At 31.9% G+C, this 24,269-nt stretch overlaps 1 protein-coding gene across 1 annotated transcript in view; it reads right to left on the reverse strand.

The window, feature by feature from the left end:
• Nucleotides 1-110: 110 nt before the first annotated feature.
• LOC135950054 (uncharacterized) overlaps nt 111-24,269 on the reverse strand; it is a 59,628-nt gene continuing 35,469 nt past the window's right edge. The window contains exon 2 of the mRNA XM_065499548.1: nt 111-13,213. Within this exon, the coding sequence (XP_065355620.1) occupies nt 429-13,055 (12,627 nt within the window). The 5' untranslated portion in view covers nt 13,056-13,213 and the 3' untranslated portion in view covers nt 111-428. The remainder of the gene's footprint in view (nt 13,214-24,269) is intronic.

Genomic DNA, 24,269 nt, shown 5'->3' on the forward strand with positions numbered 1-24,269 from the left:
TTTAATTGTGTTTTAAATATGAGATTCAAAAAATAATTATTATTTGCATTTTTAATACAAATTGTTTTTTTTCAATTATTTTAGTTAAAAACTTTTGGTTATTGAGATTCTTTTTTTTTGTTTGATATTTAATTTACTTTTTGATATTTTTTGAATTAATAACGCCCCTTTCAATTATTAATGGCAGTTAATGGTTTTTCTAAATTGAGCACAATAACATTTTGAAAATTTTACTGGCTAAATAATAGTTAGTAGAGAGAGAGATGTTTCAATTTGATATCAAAACTAATTCTCTCTAACCTAACAGAGGAAATATAAACTTGGTATTTTCTAAATTTGATATCAAATATTACTCAGTTTGGGACTCTTAATGTTAAACTCTCTCCCTACAAAATACTCAAATGCTTAACTTCGTTATAGTAGTTCTCTCACTGCCTTTTCGTCTTTACAAATCGTTTTCTATATTTTTTCAACACCCGATTGGCATGATAATATTTTGATATATTTCTTTGTACATATTTCTCGTGTAAATATTTATAGAATTCTTCTTCCAAGAATTTATTTAAATTATCAGGTACTATTTCCTCATGATGTATAGTCGATATATCGGATAAGCTATCGCAATCATTGATATCGTTATCATTGATAAATGGTATTGTAATGCGTTCCTGGCGAGCAATAAATGGTCTATAACCGAAATCGGATTCATCATCGCTCAATATGATAACCTCACTTTCCGAATCGGAACTAATGATGTGAATTTGTGGTTCTGTACTTTGGGTATCTAAGATGCCTATAAACTGTACCGTATTTACTCTTTCCGTATCATCAACTACATCACTATCTTGATGTTCATGTCTCTGCTCCTCTGCTGTTTGCTGCACTACATTCAACAGATTTTCATTCATATCACATTGTAAAACATAGACTTCATTATTATCACTATTTAAAATTTCTTGTAAATTAATCAATAACACATCATGCGCCTCCTCAACGCGGCCATCTGTTGCAATATCATTATCACAATCCTCGGGATCGGATAATAATACGCCCGCCTGGCGGTACATTTCAGCTAAAGCTTCTTCTACGCTTAATTCACGTTCCACTAAAATCGTGGGCGTTTCAGTGTGTTGTGCTAAATTACTATTAGAATTCAAGGAACTATTTAAGGCAGCCCTACAAAGGTCACTTAACTTTGGTATTATAGAATTTACAGAACTTAAAATATCATTTGAATTAAGTTTACTATTTTCTACAAACTTATCTTTACTATTATCAGCATCAGCCATTACTTCTATTTCATCTTGTTGCAGTTCTTCATCACTTTCCAACATTTGTTTGATATGTTCTATATCGTTTGAAGACACAATTTTAACAGTTTGTGTTTGCAATTCATTATCAGTCTCTTTGTCCTCATCCTCATTTTCCTCCTCCATTTCGGTTTGATGTTGTGAAAGTTCTTTTTCTAAAGCCTCCAGTTCATTAATTTCCGATGCTGTGCTGCCTGTTAATGAAGTAGTTGAGGATTTGTGCAGGTCTCTATTTAAGTTGGCATAATTCCGGAAACCATCATTGGCTGTTGAGTCATCATTTATATTTTCGATTTCTTGACGTATTCTCGCCACTTCTTCTAAATCTTCGAAACCATGAAAATCTTCGGATTCATCTTCAAAACTGGATTGATTTTTGAAACCTAAAAAGTCTCCCGATAAGTCTTCTTGGGTGTTGCTGTCTTTGTTTGAAACATTTTCAGTTAAACTTTCATTTAAGCTGCGCTCTAGATCTCCAATTTGATGAGCAGCTGAAAGTGGTTCCTCGGCTTGCAATTTTTCGGCTACCAATTCATCATCTTTAGGTAGAGCAGTATCTTCAATACTTTCATTCTCTTCTGGGGAGACACTATTCACATTTTCACCTAAACTTTCTTTAAAACTGCACTCTAGATTTTCTGCTTGATGTTCAGCTAAAGGTTTAGCATCAGTTTGACTTTTTAATGCCACCAATTCGTCATCTTTAGAATGAGTCTCAACTTCATAACTTTCAAAAGTAACATTATTGTCTGCAATCGAAGTACTTGGTTTTGCGAGTTTAGATAAAATATGATCTTCCTCATAACATGCTGAATTTTCAATCTTGTCTTCTACCAAACTATTTGGTTTCTTAACTACAGCTTCAGATTTTGATAAACTTTTATGAGAAGGATCGGACTCTTCGTTTTCCTCTTCAGATTTAGATAGATATCCATGAACTGCACCGGAATCTTTATAACATTCAGTCATTTCGTATTTGTCTTCAATAGTTTTCTTTGGTTCTTCAGCTGCAGCTTCGGGTTCAGAATCATCATTTTTATCCTCAATACATTTATTTGGTACTTCAACTAAAACATCGGATTCAGATAAACGTTCATTCATAGGGATGGATACTTGTTCAATACATTCGGAGTTTTCATTTTCGTCTTCAATCAATGTATTTGGCTTTTCAATTACCTTTTCACAACTAGTTTCGAAACCTTTAACAATCTCGCTACTCTTATTTATGGTTTCTTCTAAACTTTCAGCTTTTTCAACTATTGCTTCATTGTTGGTCATTGAATCTTCAGCTTGCTCTAAAATTTCCGCTACATCAGCTACTGAAACTATTGTAGAGTCCTTAGTTAGAGATTCATTATTAGATTTATTTTCATCAAATGTTTCTTGACTACTTCCTAGATCTTCTTGCATGACTTCTTTGAAAATATCTGTATCTTCCAAATTATCCAGGGATTCAGCAGCTTGTTCACAATCTTCTTCAAAAATTTCAGATGATTGAGAGTTGGGTTCTTCTGCAAACTCCGTTGTTTCAGGTTTTGGTTCAGATGTTGTATGATCTTTTTCTTGCTCTAAAATGTCTGATGCATCAGCTACTGGAACTATTGCAGAGTCCTTTGTTAAAGATTTTTTATGAGATTCCTTTTCATCAAATGTTTCATTACTCTTTCCTAAATCTTCTTGCATGACTTCTTTAAAAATATCTGTATCTTCCAAATTATCCAGGGATTCAGCAGCTTGTTCACAGCCTTCTTCAAAAACTGCAGATGATTGAGTGTTGGCTTCTTCAGCTAACTCCAATGTTTCAGGTTTTGGTTCAGATATGGTATGATCTTTTTCATGCTCTAAAATTTCGGATATATCATTTACTGGATCTGCTGCAGAGTTCTTAATTAAAGATTCATTATTAGATTCCTTTTCATCAAATGTTTCTTGGCTACTTCCTAGATCTTCTTGCATGACTTCTTTGAAAATATCTGTATCTTCCAGATTATTCAGGGATTCATTAGCTTGATCATAGTCTTCTTCAAAAACTTCAGATGATTCAGTGTTGGGTTCTTCAGCTAACTCCAATGTTTCCGGTTTTGGTTCTGAAACTGTTACGGGCGACTCAACTTCCTTTCCAGCAGACATGTGTTCCACTGTTTGTAAAGCTTCTTTCCATACAATTACTTCATCATCACAAGATTTTTCAAGACTTTCAGATTCATTAATCACATTTGCATCCAAATTTGTACAGTGTTCAGTTGTATTTTCGGATATTTCTAGGGTTTGATTATTGTCCAAAATGTCTGAGTCTTTAGATATTTCTTGTGGAATGATGTCTAATACTTCTGTTCCTATCTTGGAGATAATTTTATCACTTATCTTTAAGGAATCTGGAGATAAGCGATTATTTGACTCTTCAGTTATTGCTGATTCTTCATTTATATTTCCACCGGTAATATCCTTTGGATTACAGGCTTCTTCACTATTGACCTTTTCTAAATATTCTGACTCTTCAGTTACTATCTGACTAATTATTGCGGATGTTTCAGTTACAAATTCAGTATTAGTATCCTCTTTATAATAGATTTCCTTTAAAGTTTCTAAAGGTTCATTGTTAATATCCACTGACAAGTCAGCAGTCTCGGATTTTTCAGTAATTGATTCAGCAATAGTTTCATTATCACTTTCTTTTGATTCTGAAGTTTTTGTTTCAGAAATATTCTCACAATCTTCAGTTGGTGGATCGTCGATAGATGGATTTTCACAAGAAATTTCATCAAAAGTGGCTGAAGTATCATTAAGGGTTTTTACAAAATTTGATTCCTCAGTTATTGTTTCCGAATCGATGTCCTTTACCATAGAATCAGCATTCGTTTCTTTAGTCTCTGCAGGAATCTTATCTAACACAATTAGTTCTTCAGTTATAGCTTTAGAATTAGTTTGAGATTCTTCAATATCAGGTGTATCTTTAGATGATTCTGGTGTTGGACTGTTGACATCTTCTGGAATATTTGAGTCATCAGTATTTGTTGTCTGAGCAATTGTTTCTTCTCTCTCAAAATCTTCTTGACGTTCTTCAATATCAGGTGTTTCTTTAGACGATTCTGATGTTGGACCATTGACTTCTTCTAGAATATTTGAGTCATCAGTATTTGCTGTCTGAGCAATAGTTTCTTCTCTCTCAAAATGTTCATGATCTTCACAACCTTGACTATTGCTTTCTTCAGAAATATTTTCATTTATAATACTAGAACCTTCTTTAATTTTGTTTTGATCTTCATTTTCCAAATTGTCGGATATTTTTTCAGGTTCTGTAGCAAAGTTTTTCACTGTGTCATCTGTCAATATTTCTTGGGTTTCTTCTGGTATAGTCTCGGATAAAGCATTTTCCAAATTGTCTGTGGTAAAGTTTTTCACAGTATCTGCCAAAATTTCTAAATTTTCGCAAGTTTCATTTAATACAGTCTCGGATAATGCAATGACAGCCTTATTTTCATTTGTTTGTTCTGATAAATTTTCTGGTATTCTACTTGTTTCTTCTAAGCTATTTAAATCCTCATTTAACTCTTCCGATTTCTGCAGTAGTTCATTTTCATCTGGTGAATGTATCGATGATATGGGTCTTTCAGATTCACACCCAGCCATTTTAGGAGAATTTTGATTGATTTTTGAGAAATTAGTTTCTAAAACAGCATCAGGATTATTAGATTCTTGAGCAACAGCTGCATTTTTTTCACATTCGGAATAATTATTCTCCGAGTGTATCGATTCTTGATCTTCTATGTTTTGTAATAATGGTTCTGGGGGCGACTGGTTTTCTGTTCCTTGATCATCTTTAGTGGATAATTTATCATCCATGTCTTCATCTGAGTCTTCCGAAGAACTCGAGTATTCGGAAATACATTTCTCACAACTCTTTTCATCATTTATAGTTTGAGTTTGATTGATTTCGACACAATCTAATGGCAAATCTTCTTGTGGGCTATTAATATTTGAAGAAAACTCTTCAGCGCTTTCAATAACGTTATTTGAAACTTTATGATCTTCCACAATTTTGGAATCTGGAGGAGAAAGTTCTTCATTTGTAGGCATGGTTTCTTCTGTGGTTCTGGCTAGCTCTGGTATCTCTGGATCATTAACTAGAGATATGTCTTCATTTGCAGGCATTGTTTCTTCTGTGGTTTTGGCTGGTTCTGGTATCTCTGGATCCAGTTTATTGCTTGGAAAGTTAGAGTCTTCATTCATAATTCTCTCTTGTGAATTCCTCAACAGATCATTATTATCTCCATCAATCAATGACTTTTCCGAATCATTAGACTCGGTGAGTTCTGTATCACTTTTAATTTCGTTTAGTGAATCTTCAGATATATTTGTGGATTTTTGGCTGTCTACATTATCAAAACTATTATGCATAGATTCATCATCAGATATCATGATTGGTATTGAGTCATTCGATGTTTTAATTGATTTCATTGCAACATCTTCATCCTCATTATCACTCTCAGATTCAGAATACGAACTGCTATCCGAATCTGATAGAATAATTGTATGATCAGCATCTTTATGTTGTACATTAATGTCTGATTGTTCCAATGGTAAATCTTCTTCGTCATCTGTATCATCATCTTCATATTGGCTTTCTATAAGATCATTGACTTCAATACATTCCTGTGTAGATTTTTTAGAAAATTCATCAATTTTGACATCGTCTGCTTTTTGACTCAATTCCAAGAAATTGGATTTATCTTTCGATATATCATCTACACTATCATCTTCTGATTTACTTTCAGTGTGTTTATCAAGTTCGGTAAAAAACTCTGCAGGTTTTTCAATAGCAAATACCTCAGCTTCATGCGATAAGTCGGCGGATTTCTCAGGCGTACATTCTTCCATTGAATTCTGCGCTGTTGGACTCAAATCTGAAGTAGTTGTAAGTATGTCTGATTCTTTCTCAAAATCATCGTATAATGCATCACATTTAGTTGGATTTTCTGTATGACTTTCCAATTCAGATTTTGGAGAAGTAGGCTGGTCTGTACAATCTCCTTGCTTTGGAATAAATTTCAAAGAATTTGAAATTAATTCCATTTCTTTATCTTTTTTATTATCAACTTCAGATTCTTCTTCAATTTGATCATCAAATTCAGCATTATCGTTTTGTATTGGGCTTAATTTGAGGGATGTTACATTTATTTCACAGTTTCTCTGTAAAATTTCGTCATCTTCAGAATCACTTTCTGTTGGCTCTGCATTCTCCTCTATGAAATTGTCATGTTTTTGAGTCAATGATATTGTTATTATTTTGGATTCTTTTTCCGAAATCTCGTCATCTTCAGATTCACTTTGTTTATCAAATTCAGTATGCGATTCGAAAGATTTTTCAGAAACATCATCTTTTATCGAATCCTTATTCTTTGGACTCAAGTTCAAAGGCGTTTTGTACTCTTTCTCCGAAATATCATCCTCGTCAGATTCACTTTCTACATGATTGTCCGATTCGGTATGTGGTTCTATCGGGGTTTCAGTTGCATGATCTTCAATGGAATCTTCTTGCTTTGTACTCAATGTTAAAGGCTTGGAAACCATTTCATTCTCCGAAATATCATCCTCGTCAGATTCACTTTCTGAATGATTATCCGATTCGGTATGTGGTTCTATTGGTTTTTCAGTTGAATGATCTTCAATGGAATCTTCTTTCTTTGTACACAATTTTATATTCTTTGAAACCATTTCATTCTCCGAAATATCGTCTTCGTCAGATTCACTTTCTGTATGATTATCCGATTCGGTATGTGGATTTTCAGTCGCATGATCTTCAATGGAATCTTCTTTCTTTGTAATCATTTTGGATTCCTTATCCAAGTTATCGTCATCTTCACATTCACTTTCTGTATGATTATCAAATTCAGTTTGTGGTTCTATTGGTTTATCAATAGCAAGACTTTCAATGGAATCTTTTTGCTTTGAACTCAATTCTAATGACGCTGAAACTATTTCAGTTTCTTTCACCGCAGTATCGCCATCTTCAGATTCACTTTCTGTATGATTATCCAATTCAGTATTTGGTTGAATTGGGTTTTTAGGCACATGATCTTCAAGGGAATCTTCTTGCTTCGGACTTAATTGTAATGATGTTGAAACGATTTTTGATTCATTCTCGGAAATGTCTTCACCTTTTGATTCACTTTCCAATTCTGTATGTGGCTCCATCAGTTGTTCTGTTGCAAGAGCTTCTTGTTTTGGACTCAATTTAATTTTTTTCTTCGAAATTTCGTCATCTTCAGATTCAGTTTCTCTATGTTTATCCAATTCATTATCTGGTTCCATCACATTTTCTTTAGCAAGTTCCACTTGTTTTGGACTGAATTTAACTTTTTTCTTAATAATGTCATCATCTTCAGATTCACTTTTTGTTTGATTTTCCAATTCAGATTCAGATGATACTGAATTTTCACTAACATTATCGTCTAAGGATTTGTTTTGCTTTGGACTCAATTTCAAAGTTGTTGAAATCACCTCGCATTCTTTTTCCGATATGTCTTCATCTTCAGACTCAGTTTCGGACTGATTATCAAATTTACCATATGATTTTAAAGAGTTTTCAGAAACATACACCTCTCTGGAACTGTTTTTATTTGGACTGAGTTTAAAAGATTTCTTAATACGTATCACAATATGTTGAGGACTTTTTGGAATGATTTCATCTTCTGTATCACTATCTGTATTAACATCTCTGTTTTTATTAACTGGATTGAATTTTAGGGATGCTTTTTTAGGTTCATTAATTTCATTATATTTCCTATCTGAACTTTGTTCCATATTTTCCGATTTGGTTAAATCAAAAGGCTTAACTAACTCTTTATCAACTTTACTTGCAATGTTTTGCTTTCGTTTGTTATTTACCGAATGATATGACTGATTAGAATCGGAATTAACTTTTTCATCATCGTTTTCTAAATCACTTTCTGAATCGGTATCACTAGATTTGTCATTGCTGTCAGATTTCTTGTGTGAATCTTTACTATCATCAAACGATTCATCGTCTGAACTGGAACTACTGCTATCACTATCAGATTCACTCGAATCGGAATCGTCACTTTCACTCTCTTGATTTTTAGAGTGTGAAAACTTTTCAGCTTCGATTTTTACTGTTTTCAATGTTGTGTTTGAGGATTCATTGAATTCTGCTGTTGTAGGAATTTCTGGTTCTTTGATATCTTTTGAAGCTGTAGAAATGTTTAAATTTTCATTATCACATAATGTAGTTTGAGAAACGAGCTTGGCATCAGCTGCTTCTATTTGATTAATTTGATTAAAAGCACCACAATTAGAGCTCTCAGTTTCTAGATCATCTTTAGCTTCTTTTTCGTGCTGAGTTAGACTAGTTTTCTTATTACAATTTGCAATTGCAGACTCTCGTTGCAAAGGAATTTCAGAATATTCTTTGGTTTGCAAGTTTTGTTCCGGTGATTTTGATTTTTCGTACCAGTTATTCAAATCAAATTCTGTTTCAGATTTGTTGATATTAGTTTCATTTGGAGAAACCAAAAGTTCTGTTTCAAATTCTGTTACAATTTCTTTGGAATATTGAACATTTTCAATTTCATTTGAGATCATTGTAGGCTCTTCTTTGTGGAAACTAATAATTTCCGCATTGTCTACAATTGTTATTGTTTCCAGTTTGCCCTCTTCACACAAAATAGCCGAGGAGATATCCAGAGTTTCAGTATTATTTTCACATACTTGCTGCAGTAAACTCTCTTCGAAACTTTCCGCCTCCATTAAACTTTTTATAACTTCACAGGTTTCACAAGTCGGATCGGTGCATATATGTTTCTCCTCCGTTTGTAAACAGCTTTCTTGATCCTCGATCGATAGCATTAAACGTTGGCGGAATTCCTCTGTATTAATAGCCATTATACATAATGCTTTCAAAGATTTTGCATTAAACAGATTATCGGGCAAACCATGAGTGTAATTCTTGATGGACTGCCTTTTTATTAAGGGCAAGTGTTTATCTTTTAACTCCGTCATATATTCTCTTACCCGTTTTAAACGATGCAAGCCGAAACGTCGTATGGAATGTATAACTTTGTAATAAACCGACAAGGGTTTACGTTTATGTGGAGTTTGTTGTTTGGCTTTGTTTAATCTATTTCTGGACTTTTTCGTGTAGACCTGGGGAAAATTTGAGTTGTAAACTTTTGTGGCCACATTCGTTTTTAATTTCTTATGTCCTGGAGTCTCTGGCAAGGATGTCTTAAGTTCATCTTCCTTTAGTTTCCGTTTGCGTTTATAGAACTTTGAAAAATCTTGAACATTTTGCTCAAAATCCATTTCTTTATCCGCTTCGTTTGATTTCTCCTCTGTGTTTTTATTAACGGATGCATTGCTGGTGATCTTGTTGATAAATGTTTCGTATTCTTTTTCAAAGGCGGATTCATTTGAATGACGACTACTGCCACTTTCGTAGCCCTCCATATCTTTGAAATAAGTTTCCGTTAACTCCGAGCTCTGCTGGTTTGTAAGGCGTGTTGTTGTTGTTGTTGGTGCTGTAGCATTAAGGACGGTTTTGTTAGCTGGCTCCAAATTTAAATCTTCAAAGCTGAGTTGGGTGGTCAGATTTTTGCACGGACTCAATTGGGGTGTGGTAACACTATTGGTGTCATTAATATCATTTAAATCTTTGGTTAATTCTTGTTGCGTGGGTTTCTTTAGTTTAAGCTCATCTAATTCTTTTTCTACATCAAAATTATTGAGATTTGGGGGAAAACTATTAGCTTCTTGTTGTGTGTTGGGAGTTGGGCTGGTTGAGGGTGTTGTGATAGAGTTATTAACATTATTCGATTTCTCAATATCTATTACAATATCAGGCAAGTTGACATATTGATCACTTAATGTTTGGGCATCTAGATTTTCCACAATTTTGTGGGATTTTAGGAGAGAGTGCTCAGTATTTTTGGAATCTAAAGAGGAAGTTTTAATTATCTCCGAATCTTCTACTGCTGCTGCTGCTGCCGCCGCCTGTTCTACAGGAGCGGTTTGCAAAACTTCATCGATAACGTTGGCTTGATCAAAGTTTAGTTCCTCATTATTTTGAAATTCGTCTTCATCATCATTCCAGTTGGCTATGAAATCACGTAAACTTAAATTTTTATTACCTTCATCATTAGCTTTCTCTGCATCGGCTAGAGCTTCAGGTGTGTGTGAATAGGACGAGAGGCTGGAGGCATTATTTTGTTGAGCCTCATATTCCGCAAATGTCGTTGTTGTCTCGGGTGTATTTAACAACTCCTGTTGATTGTAATGGTCCCTTGATGAGAGCGTGGTATAGCACTCTTCGGCGATTGTAGGTGGGGGTTGAGGTTGTATGGGTTTACGATAATCCAATAAGGCACGTTTTGCCACCGTGGGCCCATAGGCGGGTGGTGGCTGTTGACCGTGTATGCCGGCCAATGTTTGCGGGCTTAGATGTGGGTCAAGGTGTGTATGATAATTATCAAAATTGCTTGTCGTTAAACTGAGATCATTTGTGTACGACGCTTGGTTAGCGTTTAGAGGATCATGTGTTAGTAAAGATGAGGGCGTGAGACCATGGGCCATAGATTGATGAGCATTGCTGGCATATAACTGCTGGCTGCTATGAGCTGATCCATAGCCATAGGTGTGCGGTGAAGTATTGTTATCATAGTGATGAGCGTTTAGATAGAGATCATTAGAGTTTTTTATTTTATTTCCATTGCCATAGTCGGGTATAACTCCGCCATATTTACAGCTAGCTGTTAAGGCATTTAAATGAGGCGATTGGCCCAGTGTTTGTTGGGAGGTTAAATAGCCACTCGAGGGTGCTGCCACTGAGTTGGATTGATTGTGTGGCAATCGGGGCGGTATAGCATGAGAGGAGGGATAGTAGCAACTTTGTGGCTGATAGGGTTGAGAGCAACAGGATTGTCGACTATTTAGGCCGGCTGTAGAGTTGTTAGGAAAATACGGTGTCGTATGTAGACCATGAGAAGGTGGGGCAGTTGGAGCCGAGGCCAACATATGTCTTTCATTAAGTTGTGTTAGGTTGGAGGCATGAGCAGTGCTCGGCCATAAATGATGTCTGGAGGATGGCGGGCTAACATACGATTGCTGGTATGATGGTGCTGCATATTTGTCATACTTCACAGCATATTTATCATGAGCCATATAGTAGGGATCGCGTGTTAAAGCTGTAGGATTTGGTTGCAAATAGGTGGCATGTGTTGGAGCCACAGTAGCTGTAGGTAAATGGCTGGCCGGCGGCGGCGGTATAGTACGACTATTGCCCGACGCATAATCTATGCCCCAAGGCCAAGAGGGAGAATTCATAGAATTTGCCACTACCGGTTTACGATAGCTGCTGACTTCTGGTGGCGTTTCATTGCCCATATGTCCTGATGCCGAATAACCCGTGGTCGAGGCATGTGGATACATGTATTTGTCATACGAGGTAGCTGGCAAGCCATGATTGGCCGCAGGTCCTGGAAAAAAGTTAGCCGTATTAGGATATACAGATTTGCTATTTAAACCGGCCACAGCTCCGTAAGCAGCCTCTTTAAGTTGTGATTTTGCGGCCGCATAATATTTTTGCTGCTGATGGTATGAGGCCGCGGCAGCAGCCGAGGGATTTCCATATGAGTCATGATATTCTAAGGGCATTTTATACTTGGTATTGTCATAAAATGGGGTGGGATTAGAATGAGACTGTGAGGCCAGTGGTTGGGCATAGAAAGGTGTGGCAGCAGCTTGCGGTTTAGAGGTGTTGGTACTCGTAGAATTGCCGATTAAGGAGGATGATCTTTGTTTCGAGGAGGCCAACACTGCCGGAAATTGTTGCGTCTGTTGATTTATTGTCTTGGACTGTTGCTGTTCAGTTTGTTGTTGCTGCTGATGATTGTAACTGGTTGCTGCTGTATTGGTTCTTATTCCAGCACGTTCATAATTTATGGCCCCGCTTAAGCTCGAAGATTTATATTGCCCTGAACCATACGCAGGAGAGCTTAATTCATATGGTCCTGTTACACCCACATTGTAAGCTGCAGCAGCTGTTAATGCTGAGGAGCCAGATAAATTGTGTGTTGGTGCTGGTTGTTGATAATCATACGTTGAATAATATTGTTGTCTTGGTAAATATTGATGCTGCTGTGGCTGTAGGTTTGCCTGCAAATGATTCTGTGGCAATTGAAGGTGGTGATTTGGTTGCAGCAACTGATGTTGATGCTGCTGCAATTGTTGTTGCTGCGTATGATGTGGTGGGTGGTGTTGTAGTTGGTGTGTCTCCAAATTGTGTGTTGTTATTGATTCATTGTAGTAAGGCGTAACAGCTGCTACCGTAGCTACCGGTATTATGGGCTCAGCTATGGCTACAGGTGTTGTTGGTATGGGTGTGGTTGTTGGTGTTGTTTGTTGCTGTAAATCATAATTATTGGTGGGTGTTGTTGTTGTGCTACCATATCCACTACTATTGCTACTTGTACTGCTACTACTACAGCTACTATTGCTGTTGCTGCTATTACTGCTATTGCCGCCGATACTAATGTTGCTGTTGTTGCTGCTGCTGTTACTGCTATTTGTTGTCGCACTCAAACTATTTGCTCCACTGTGTGTGTTTGTATGTGTGTGTATATGGTTATTGCTCTGATTAACATTTATAGCATTAGACGATGTTGGTGTTGTTGTTGCTGAGGCTGTGGCACTTGATGCTGGTACTGTCACCACCGCACTAGCTGCATCCATTATTATTATTATTTACGTATTTTTATTGTTATTTTTGTTTTGTTCTTATTGTTGATGTTGTTGTTGATTTAGTATTGTGTTTTATTTAAAGTATCCATATGTGTTTGTTATTTCGTATTTGGTAAATTATTTTGTGTGTTTTTGTGTAGAAATTTAACCTGTAACGAGAGAAATTTTAAATTAGAAATTAGTTGGGGATTTACAAATAGGTGACTGGGAAATTTTTCAATAATTTTTTTTTAATATTATCAAAATATAGAATACGCTAACAATTACACTAAAGAATATTTATTGTTTCTTAAATTCAGAATTTTTTTTTTGCAACATAAATTCCATATAGATATCAAATCTTCAAATATTTTTATTACTTTCACCATGAGTGGCAAGGGTATATACATGTTTGTCATTCCGTTTGTAATTTCTACATTTTTTAAAAGTATATATATTCTGGATCGTTATAGATAGCAAAGTCGATATAGCCATGTATGTCTGTATGTTGAAATCCACTTTCCGTAGCCCCGAAATAACTTACATACATGATTCATACATCAATATATCCGGCTCGGTTGATATTTAAAATCGACAAAATCGGCCCAGAAATGGCTGAGATATAAGCAAAAAACCGAGACAACGTCCATTTTTGATCTATATCTGGATTACTAAGTCATTAATATAGACATAAAACATAAAACTTAATATCACTATTTAACATGATGCACTAACTTCTATGAGTTCCGAAAAAACTATTTCAATTACATATATGGGGGATTTCATGTCAAGTGAACCAACTTTTGAAATCGATGTCTTCCGATCGGGATGAAATTTGCACCAAGGTTAGCTCTATTGGATAGTAACTCAGACACAATTTTTCAACAACATCGGTCGAGAACTCTCTGAGTTATAGGGGGTAAAATTTTGACAATTTGGTCAAACAGGGGTTTTTTCTTATCCATGTAACTTATTACCTATTGTTCTTAGCAAAATGTGTTCCAAATAGTATAGATAGCTATTTCTTCGATCTTTCGAAAAAAAATATTTAAAAAAAAAAATAAAAAATTTTTAATATTTTTTTTCCGAAATCAAAAACTTTTTTGACTTTTTTTTAAAATACGCTATTTTTTTTTATTTTTTTTTTTTTCTTAAAATAAAGTTTAGATATTTTCCTTGAACACCTACTTGGTCGCTTAGTGGGATGCGAGTGGGATATCTATCAAAATAAATATTTTGTAACTCAAAACATAAAATTTTTGACTTTTTTTGCAAAATCAAAAACTTTGTTGACTTTTTTTTTTCAAAATGGACCCTTTTTTAATCTTTTTTTTTAGGTTAAACAAAAGCTTAGATATTATCCTTGAAGACCCTTTTGGTCGCTTAGTGGGATGCGAGTGGGATATCTATCAAAATAAATATTTTTTAACTCAAGACTTACAATTTTTGACTTTTTTTTTTGCAAATACGATTTTTTTTCCAAATGGGCCCTTTTTTAAAATTTTTTTTGTAGTCAAAAGAAAGCTTAGGTCCATTCCTTTAAGATATTTTTAGTCCCTTAGTGGGATGCGAGTAGGATATCTATCAAAATAAATATTTTGTAACGCAAGACATACAATTTTTTAATTTTTTTTTGCAAAATCAAAATTTTTTTCCAATATGGGCCCTTTTTTAATTTTTTTTTTTTGCTCAAAAGAAAGCCTAGGTCCATTCCTTTAAGATATTTTTAGTCCCTTAGTGGGATGCGAGTGGGATATCTATCAAAATAAATATTTTGTAACGCAAGACATACAATTTTTTAATTTTTTTTTGCAAAATCGAAATTTTTTTCCAATATGGGACTTTTTTTTAAAAATTTTTTTTGCTCAAAAGAAAGCTTAGGTCTTTTCCTTTAAGACCTATTTTGTCACTTAGGAAGATGTGAGTAGGATATCTATTAAAATAAAAATGTTGTAACTCAAGACATTCAATTATTGACTTTTTTTTTGCAAATTCGAATTTTTTTTCAAAATGGGCCCTTTTTTAAAAATTTTTTTTTAGTCAAAAGAAAGCTTAGGTCCATTCCTTTAAGATATTTTAGGTCCCTTAGTGGGATACGAGTGGGATATCTATCAAAATAAATATTTTGTAACTCAAGATATACAATTTTTGATTTTTTGGCAAAATCAAAAACTTTTTTGACTTTTTTTTTAAATGGGCCCTTTTTGTAATTTTTTTTTTTGCTATAAAGAAAGCTTAGGCCTATTCCTTTAAGATGGTTTTGATCGCTTAGTGGGATGCGAGTGGGATATATATCAAAATAAATGTTTTGTAACTCAAGACATACAATTTTTGTGTTAAAACATTTATTTTGATAGATATCCCACTCGCATCCCACTAAGGAACTAAAGATATCTTAAAGGAATGGATCTAGGCTTTCTTTTGAACAAAAAAAAATTAAAAAAGGGCCCATATTGGAAAAAAATTTTGATTTTGCAAAAAAAAATTAAAAAATTGTATGTCTTGCGTTACAAAATATTTATTTTGATAGATATCCTACTCGCATCCCACTAAGGGACTAAAAATATCTTAAAGGAATGGACCTAAGCTTTCTTTTGACTACAAAAAAAATTTTAAAAAAGGGCCCATTTGGAAAAAAAATCGTATTTGCAAAAAAAAAAGTCAAAAATTGTAAGTCTTGAGTTAAAAAATATTTATTTTGATAGATATCCCACTCGCATCCCACTAAGCGACCAAAAGGGTCTTCAAGGATAATATCTAAGCTTTTGTTTAACCTAAAAAAAAAGATTAAAAAAGGGTCCATTTTGAAAAAAAAAGTCAACAAAGTTTTTGATTTTGCAAAAAAAGTCAAAAATTTTATGTTTTGAGTTACAAAATATTTATTTTGATAGATATCCCACTCGCATCCCACTAAGCGACCAAGTAGGTGTTCAAGGAAAATATCTAAACTTTATTTTAAGAAAAAAAAAAAAATAAAAAAAAATAGCGTATTTTAAAAAAAAGTCAAAAAAGTTTTTGATTTCGGAAAAAAAATATTAAAAATTTTTTATTTTTTTTTTTAAATATTTTTTTTCGAAAGATCGAAGAAATAGCTATCTATACTATTTGGAACACATTTTGCTAAGAACAATAGGTAATAAGTTACATGGATAAGAAAAAACCCCTGTTTGACCAAATTGTCAAAATTTTACCCCCTATAACTCAGAGAGTTCTCGACCGATGTTGTTGAAAAATTGTGTCTGAGTTACTATCCAATAGAGCTAACCTTGGTGCAAATTTCATCCCGATCGGAAGACATCGATTTCAAAAGTTGGTTCACTTGACATGAAATCCCCCATATGTATATCAAATAAAATTTAAAGTATGTATACTGTAAACATTTTTTAACATTCATGAAAAATAAATGGCACGATAACGATACCCTCTCTAGGATGCTTATACCTTTAGTTAAAGCTGAGTTGTTGGTTCATTTCAATTTCAGCTTAAGATGTGCTGAGTTTGTTGAATTTATTACTTCAAATAAAGATTTAATAAAAGCTGATAAAAGTGATTAAAAATATAAATTTAAAATTAAGGTCTGAAATAATTAAACTTTATTAAATACTAGCATAGGGTAACATAGAGACGAGACGTAATTGTCAAAAACCTAACTCTTGCAACAATAAAATACATGCTAGTCAATGTATTTTGTTGTTGTATCAGACATATAATTTGTTATATTTTTGTTTGACAAATCGGAGTGTCTCGTCTCTATGTAAATTTTCTATAAATACTAGCATATAGAATTGTACATAGAGACGAGACACTACGATTTGTCAAACAAAAATACAACAAAAAATATGTTTGATACAACAACAAAATACATTGACTAGCATATATTTTGTTGTTGCTTCGCTATCCCTACACGCAGAGAAAAAATATAGTTGGGCATGGTTACTGTAACCATTTCAATATTGTTACAAGTTTTTTAACTATATTATAGTCACAGTAACCATTTACATGATTGTGGTAACCATAATATGGTTAACTTACGATTCACATGATTGTCTCAACCATATATAAGGTTACAGTAAACATATATGTATATGTTTGTGACAACCATTTACATATATGATGAAGGACTTATCATATTATGGTGCTCTCGGCATAATGCTTATCATAATCTGAGAACAACATATTATGATAAAATTATTCATCATAAATATGGTTGCCACAAACATATATATGTTTACTGTAACCATATATATGGTTGAGACAATCATGTGAATCGTAAGTTAACCATATTATGGTTACCACAATCATGTAAATGGTTACTGTGACTATAATATTGTTAAAAATCTTGTAACACTATATAAATGGTTACAGTAACCATGTCCAATTATATTTTTTCTCTGCGTGTACGTAGTAAAATAAAAATATGTGGAAGATTTTATAATCCATTTTTTTAATGAGGTTACACTTTTATTAACCCGCCCATTTTGAAACAAATTAGAAACAATGATACCGAAGTAAATTCTGGTAAGTTTTACGGCTTTCACAGTTATAGTTCACCAGATATTCCATAATAACTATTTACTTTGTATGTCTTTTCAGATATAGGGGAATATACTGAACAAATATCAAGAGCATCGGTCCAGTGGTTTATTCTGCTATAAGTCACAAACAAATAAACATACATACATTAATTTGGTCCTATTAATATTAACTATTCCTATTTTATTTATGTTTTTGTTTTGTTAAAGTTTTATGAGTAGATTTTACACAATTAAAATGAATGTGTTATAGTTGATTTTAATAAATAAAATACTTAGGATAATAATTATAAACGAATTTGTTTGAATTTTTCTCTGATCATTTAGCGGTGTCCCGTTTTGGAAATTTCAAAAGGTGGCAATTCTAATTATGTTCTGTTGGAATACAAAAATACTTAAAATTTTTCTCGATTAGTGAAATAACGGTACTCTTAAACTTACAAGTTCAAAACAACATAAATTATGAGTGAGCAAAAAAAAAAACTTATACTTTTATGGTTTTAAAATTTGTCCCCAATTTTGAACTTTTGAAAATGTGTATGTCTTGCACCTCTCCCAATGTATAGATAGATCCACTAACAAGGGATTTTTGGCAATTCGAATTTCAAGGAGTAAAATCGATATCTCTACTCCGGAACTAGCTAGCACAAAAAATCCAACTTAATTTATGCAAAAAACCAAGTGTGTAGTACTTTTTGATTTTTGTACTTTAAGAGGATAAAACGGGCGAAATCGAGTTATGATATTTTTTAAATAAATTAAATTTAAAATTAAATTTAAATTTAGTCCTACTAAACAAAATTTCAAATAGATTTTGGCAATTTTTTGAAATTTGATCCCTATTTTGGAACTTTTTTACAAAAATATTTTTTACTAGCTTTTGCCCGCCGCTTCGTTCACGCAGAAACCCCTCCTAAGATCCTCCTAATTCCTAACAGTTGAAACAATTTATCAGTTTGTTGAAACTGCATACTTTATATTCCAAAAGTTTTAAGAAGAGCAGATTTTTTATAATTTTTTTTTGGTTTAGAAAAAGTACCATAAATCAGTTAAATTTTGTTGTTTGAACTTCAAAACACATACCGAAACACATTCGAGATGTTTTCAAGACGAGAACAATTCGATTTCAAATTTATTCCTATCTTTAATACCTTAAAAAATAAATTAAATAAAAAAAGTACTACCAAAATTTTATTTTTACCCGTTTTATCCTTTAAAAGTACAATTATCAAAAAAGTATTATACACGCTTCCGCTTATTTTTTGAAGGCATTCATTTGCTTTTTTACCCTTTTAGGGATCGAATTTCAAAAATTCTAATATTTAATAAATTTCGATAATCAAATAAAAGTATTTTCAAACTGCACTCAAAATAATAATTTGAAATTAGTATATTTTATTGATATATTAAATCATTTTATGAAAAAATTCGAAACTATGAAGATAAATTTTAAAAACATTTATGAGCATTTTCGAAATTTGAATAAATGATTTTTTGAACATTGTGAAACAATCTATCTATATATGTATACATATATAAATGAAATGGGCCATGTATGTAATGGCATCACGTGAGAACGGCTGGAGCGATTTGGCTGATTTTTTTATTTTATTATACGTTTGTGCAGATGTTTGTAACGCCCAAAAATATTAGTCTAACACCCACCTTAAAGTATACCGATCGACTTAGAATCACTTTCTGAGTCGATTAAGCGATATCCGTCCGTCCGTCCGTCTGGTTGGCTGGCTGGCTGTCCATGTAAACCTTGTGCGCAGAGTACAGGTCGCAATTTTGAAGATATTTCGATCAAATTTGGTACATATTATTTTTTCGGCTCAAGGACCAAGCCTATTGAAACTGGCTGAAATCGGTCCACTATTTCACCTAGCCCCCATACGAATGTCCTCCCGAAATTGGACTTTATCGGTCATAAATGTTTAATTTATATATGTATCTCCACAAATTCCGCTCGAAATAAGTTTTATATACACAAAATTCATGTCACCAAATTTTGTTACGATCGGTCCATAATTAGTCGTAGCTCCCATATAGACCCGCTTCCGAAAATCACTTTAACGTGCATAAATCGCTTAAAAATGTTGGTAAACACACAAAATTCAACATAGTTAACTTTAATATAGACATAAATCACATGACCTAATTTCATGGTGATCGGTCCATAATTGTTCAAAGCCCCCATATAACCCCACCTCCGAAAATCACTCAAAAATATAAATTATTGAAATTTTAAAAGAAAAATTTTTTTGCTCTTTTACTTAGTGTAGGGTATTATATGGTCGGGCTTGACCGACCATACTTTCTTACTTGTTTTTTTATTTGATTTGAAATTTTCAGGAGATGGTTTGTAAAGAAAAAAAATTCAAAAATTCTGGGTAAAACTCGGAAATTATTATTTTTTGGAGTCCAGTCAACAGTAATAAAAAAGCTCCCTAAAGTATACAGTACAAATTTAGATATTTTATTTGCAAATAAATAAGAACAGGCAGGTTTATGTGGGTTGGAGAAACTTGAAGAATTAACATTCAACTAGTTTTTAATAAATTTCGTTGAAAGAAATTTATATTTTTTTCAATATTTTAATATTTCACAGGTTTAACACATTCTTTTTTATAATTGATTTACTTAATTTATCCAATATAATTCATTAATTCATTCACTATAAGCCCTTTTTCATTTTTAAGCATATCCCACTAATGAATTTTTAATTATTTTAAACAAAATTGAATTTAATATATTTTTTTTCATTAGAATTTTTATTTTAATATAATTACTTTCACTTTAAATTCACCTTCAATTGAACTAAAAAAAAAAAATTGCGCTTTTTTCCCCAATGATATTGTCCTTAACTTGAATGTTGAACAAATGGAATTTACAACACACACAAATGACTATCTAAACAATAACAAGCAGCAACAACTATAAAAATAATAACATTAATAACAATTTGGCCCAGTAGCAAGGAAAAAATATTGCTACGTTTGTGGTGGTAGAATAATAAATGGAAAAATGAAAATAAAATGAATGAAATATGTAGATAGAGACAGAATGAAAGTGAAAAATATTGAAAAAGTGAAAAAAAATTAAAAAAAATAAAAAAAAGCGTAAAAACCCCTTAGTCAATATTAGTTGGTTGGTGTGTTTGTATTATATTGTATGAAGGAGTAATAACAAATCTATAAAAAAGTGACATTATAAAAACATGATTTTATGAACTAAATACAGACCTATACACACATACGATTCATGTAGGTACCCGGTAGTTAAGCAAAGTAGTCAATGTATCCCTTTTAGAAGGCAATTGTCTGTAATGTCTGATCACTTGGCTAACTCCAATTTATATACTTTGGCTCATTTGCCACGTAAGTGCACTTTGTAGCGAAGAGAGAAGTCAATTGGTTACTTTATACAACCCAGGTAATCTATCGTGTAGTCAATTGTCACTTTAGTTTCTCTAAGTTATCTAGAGTGTAGTCACTTGAAACATTTTTTTTGTACTGTCCTTTAAAAAGTAGTTATTTTACCCACACGAAATAATCTATTGAAGAGTTGTCGTAGGAAGATTTGTCTACAAGCAATCGGTTATTGGATTACCAATGAGATGACTTTTTAACTGACTATTTGAGGTCAATTAGCACCCGTAAATGTTAAAATAACTAGTTATGTAGTTCATCAAGTAACCAGTTAGGAAGCTAGTAAGGTAACTGACAATATATAACCGGTATGTGAATCCAATGAGTTGACAACTTTGGACCAGCTACCAGACAATCTCATTGTAATCCAAAAGAATCAATTTACCCCCTTTTTAGGACATGCACAAGTAGCTAGTTATGTAACTAGTTGTCACCCTAAATGATAGGAAAAATCACTAAATCGGTACAGTCTCCTAGAACTGATTGGCATGCTCTAAAAAGGACCTGCTGGTAAAATCCTCATGCATACACAGTTAAAGAACAGATAAACCCTACATACAGTTAATAATTCTAGTAATAAGTAGAGCGATAGCTAGGTAGACAAGGACTCTTCAATTACTACAAAAATACTGATTAAATATTAATGATTAAATGTCATTCAGTTTTAGTTTTTATAGCATTCGTATTCATAGTTTGGTAAATTCTTAGACTAACTAATACAAATTCATCCATAACACATTTATTTACATATGTATAAACAAAATAAACCCACAATCTCCTTGTAAACTTTATAAATGTCTATATGTACATTAAATGGTCATCAGACCATTGATTTAGTTGGTCTACTTTATACTTTTGTCAGTTTGATTTTTATTGAAAAACCTGATGTTTTAAATATTACCAACAAACTATAACCCACCACCTATTTGTTCATTTGATTGGTGGAGGGGCGTTAAGTCATTTAAAATAACTAGTCGCTCACAATACCTAAATAAATATAAAGAAAAATTCCAAATTAGTGGGAGTATTGTAATCAGTATAGACGAATTTAACATGCACTTGTTTCCGTAGAATTACACTTAAGAAGTGTCTCAATAAAATGTTTGCTTTAGTTTTAATTATATATATTCCATTCAAATATGTATATATCCTATTTTAGAATATATAGATATTTGATTCCTAACGAAAAACACACTTTATAAAATTATTTATTGCAAAATTTCAAAAATTCGAAGTATCTTTTAAATTTTCGAAATTGGTCTAAAACTGATAATTTTTAATATATAATTCAAATAAAACTAAATTTTAATAATTTTTGAGAAATTCTATAATTCGAAAATTCTAAATAAACTTCGAATTTTCGAACATAGATAGAAAATTAAAATAAATCAATACATATTTAAAATTAAAGTAAATTATAATAATATATTAAAAATTTTACCAAAATCTTTCTAAATTCCAATGTTCGAAAATATAGAACTGTCATCGAATTTTCGAACATGGTATAAAATTTATATTACATTAAAATTACATTCAAAATGCATAAAATATTTAGATTTGTTGCAAAAAAAAAAACATTTTATAAAAATAATTTGAAGCATCAATATTATTTTCGAATTTTCGAACATAATCTAAAACTGATAATATGCATTTGAAATAAAACTAAATTTAAATTTGAACAGGTTTTGAGAAGTAAATAATTTTGAAAATTTTGAATAAACTTCGAATTTTCGAACATAAAAAGTTAAATAATTCCATTTCTATAAAAAACATTTTTTCACAAATTTCACGAACATTATTTTAAATTACAAATTTTGAACATTTGACATTATGATTTATTACAAAAAAAAAAATATAAAACAATGTATGATAAATTTCGAACATTCGAAATTTTTCGAACCGATTAATGTCTAAAACTGATAATATTAAATATGCAATTAAAATGAAACGAAATTTTTAGATTTTTAAAAATTTCGAACTTAGAAATAGTTCAAAACCTGTAAAACAAATTTAGAAAATTCGAAATTATCTTCGAATTTTCGAATATGACCAAAAACTGATAACAATTAAAATATTAACTTTAAATAAAACAAAAATTTTAATATTTCGAACATTAAAATTACACAACAAACACAAATTTTTTATTTAAGTTCAATTTTATTTCGGTTTGTTTTAAACTAAAATTTTTCTAACAGTTTTAATACTGGAAGACAATAAGTACACCTCAGGTATGTTAAATTTTTAAAAATATCAAATTTCTTCGATTGAGTTCCGATTTAAAAATATGTTCATATATAATCTCCTCGAAGAGCACTACTATCACTTATCTCTTATAGCTTAGGAGATATTTTTACACATTTTTACCCACCCTACTCCACTTTTTTGAAAGCAACGGATCCAAATTTCTCCATTATTGGACTAACAACAAATGTATATGTCAAATAAAAAAAAATAATTTTTTCAAAATCATGACTGACTCCAAAGTTATATGCATTTGAATTTAAATATTTTTAAAAAGACGATTTTTCGCTAGTTTTTTGGAAATAAAAGAACTTTTTAAATTATCTAAAAAATTTCTAAGAAGATCTATAACTACATAAAATATTTAAAAATAAAAAAAAAAAATTATAAGTTTTGATACCCAGGGGACCTGGACCATACAAAAACCACCTATTTTTTATGTAAAATTTTATTTTAGACCAAAAATTCTCAAATCGCATAGTCGATATCAAAAATTTAGTAACCCATTGTAGACGGGCCAATATGTTCTTAATTATTTTGTAAAATCTTTCTATAACCCCGCCTCTGGTATGGATATTATAACCAAAAAAAAACTAAAAAATCCCATTTTTGAGATTTTTAAAAATTTGTTGGTAATTGCGGGATTCCTGATTACAAATTGCAAAATTTGTTTTTATTTTTCCATTTCCAATAGAAAAATCTATATAACTGTAAAATTTCATTAAAAACTTTTCATAAATAAAAATTTAATTTCAATTTGAAAAATTTGTATCTTCGCAAAAAATCAATAAAAAGTATTTTTTGTCATATTTTTCAAAAAAAAAAAATATATTCAATGAATTTATTAATTGTCAAAAGTTATATATATTTTTGAAAAATAGACAAAGTCCCCTATCCATTGATACATAACATGCCTACGTTATGTTTTTAACGTAGCAAATAACTTAGGGAAAACTTAACATCTCTCAGAGAATTTACCTAACACAGTTATTTTCATTCATAAAAAGGTTGTTAAGTCTGAA

This window comes from Calliphora vicina, chromosome 2, assembly GCF_958450345.1.
Source record: "Calliphora vicina chromosome 2, idCalVici1.1, whole genome shotgun sequence".
In the NCBI taxonomy this organism is placed as follows: domain Eukaryota; kingdom Metazoa; phylum Arthropoda; class Insecta; order Diptera; family Calliphoridae; genus Calliphora; species Calliphora vicina.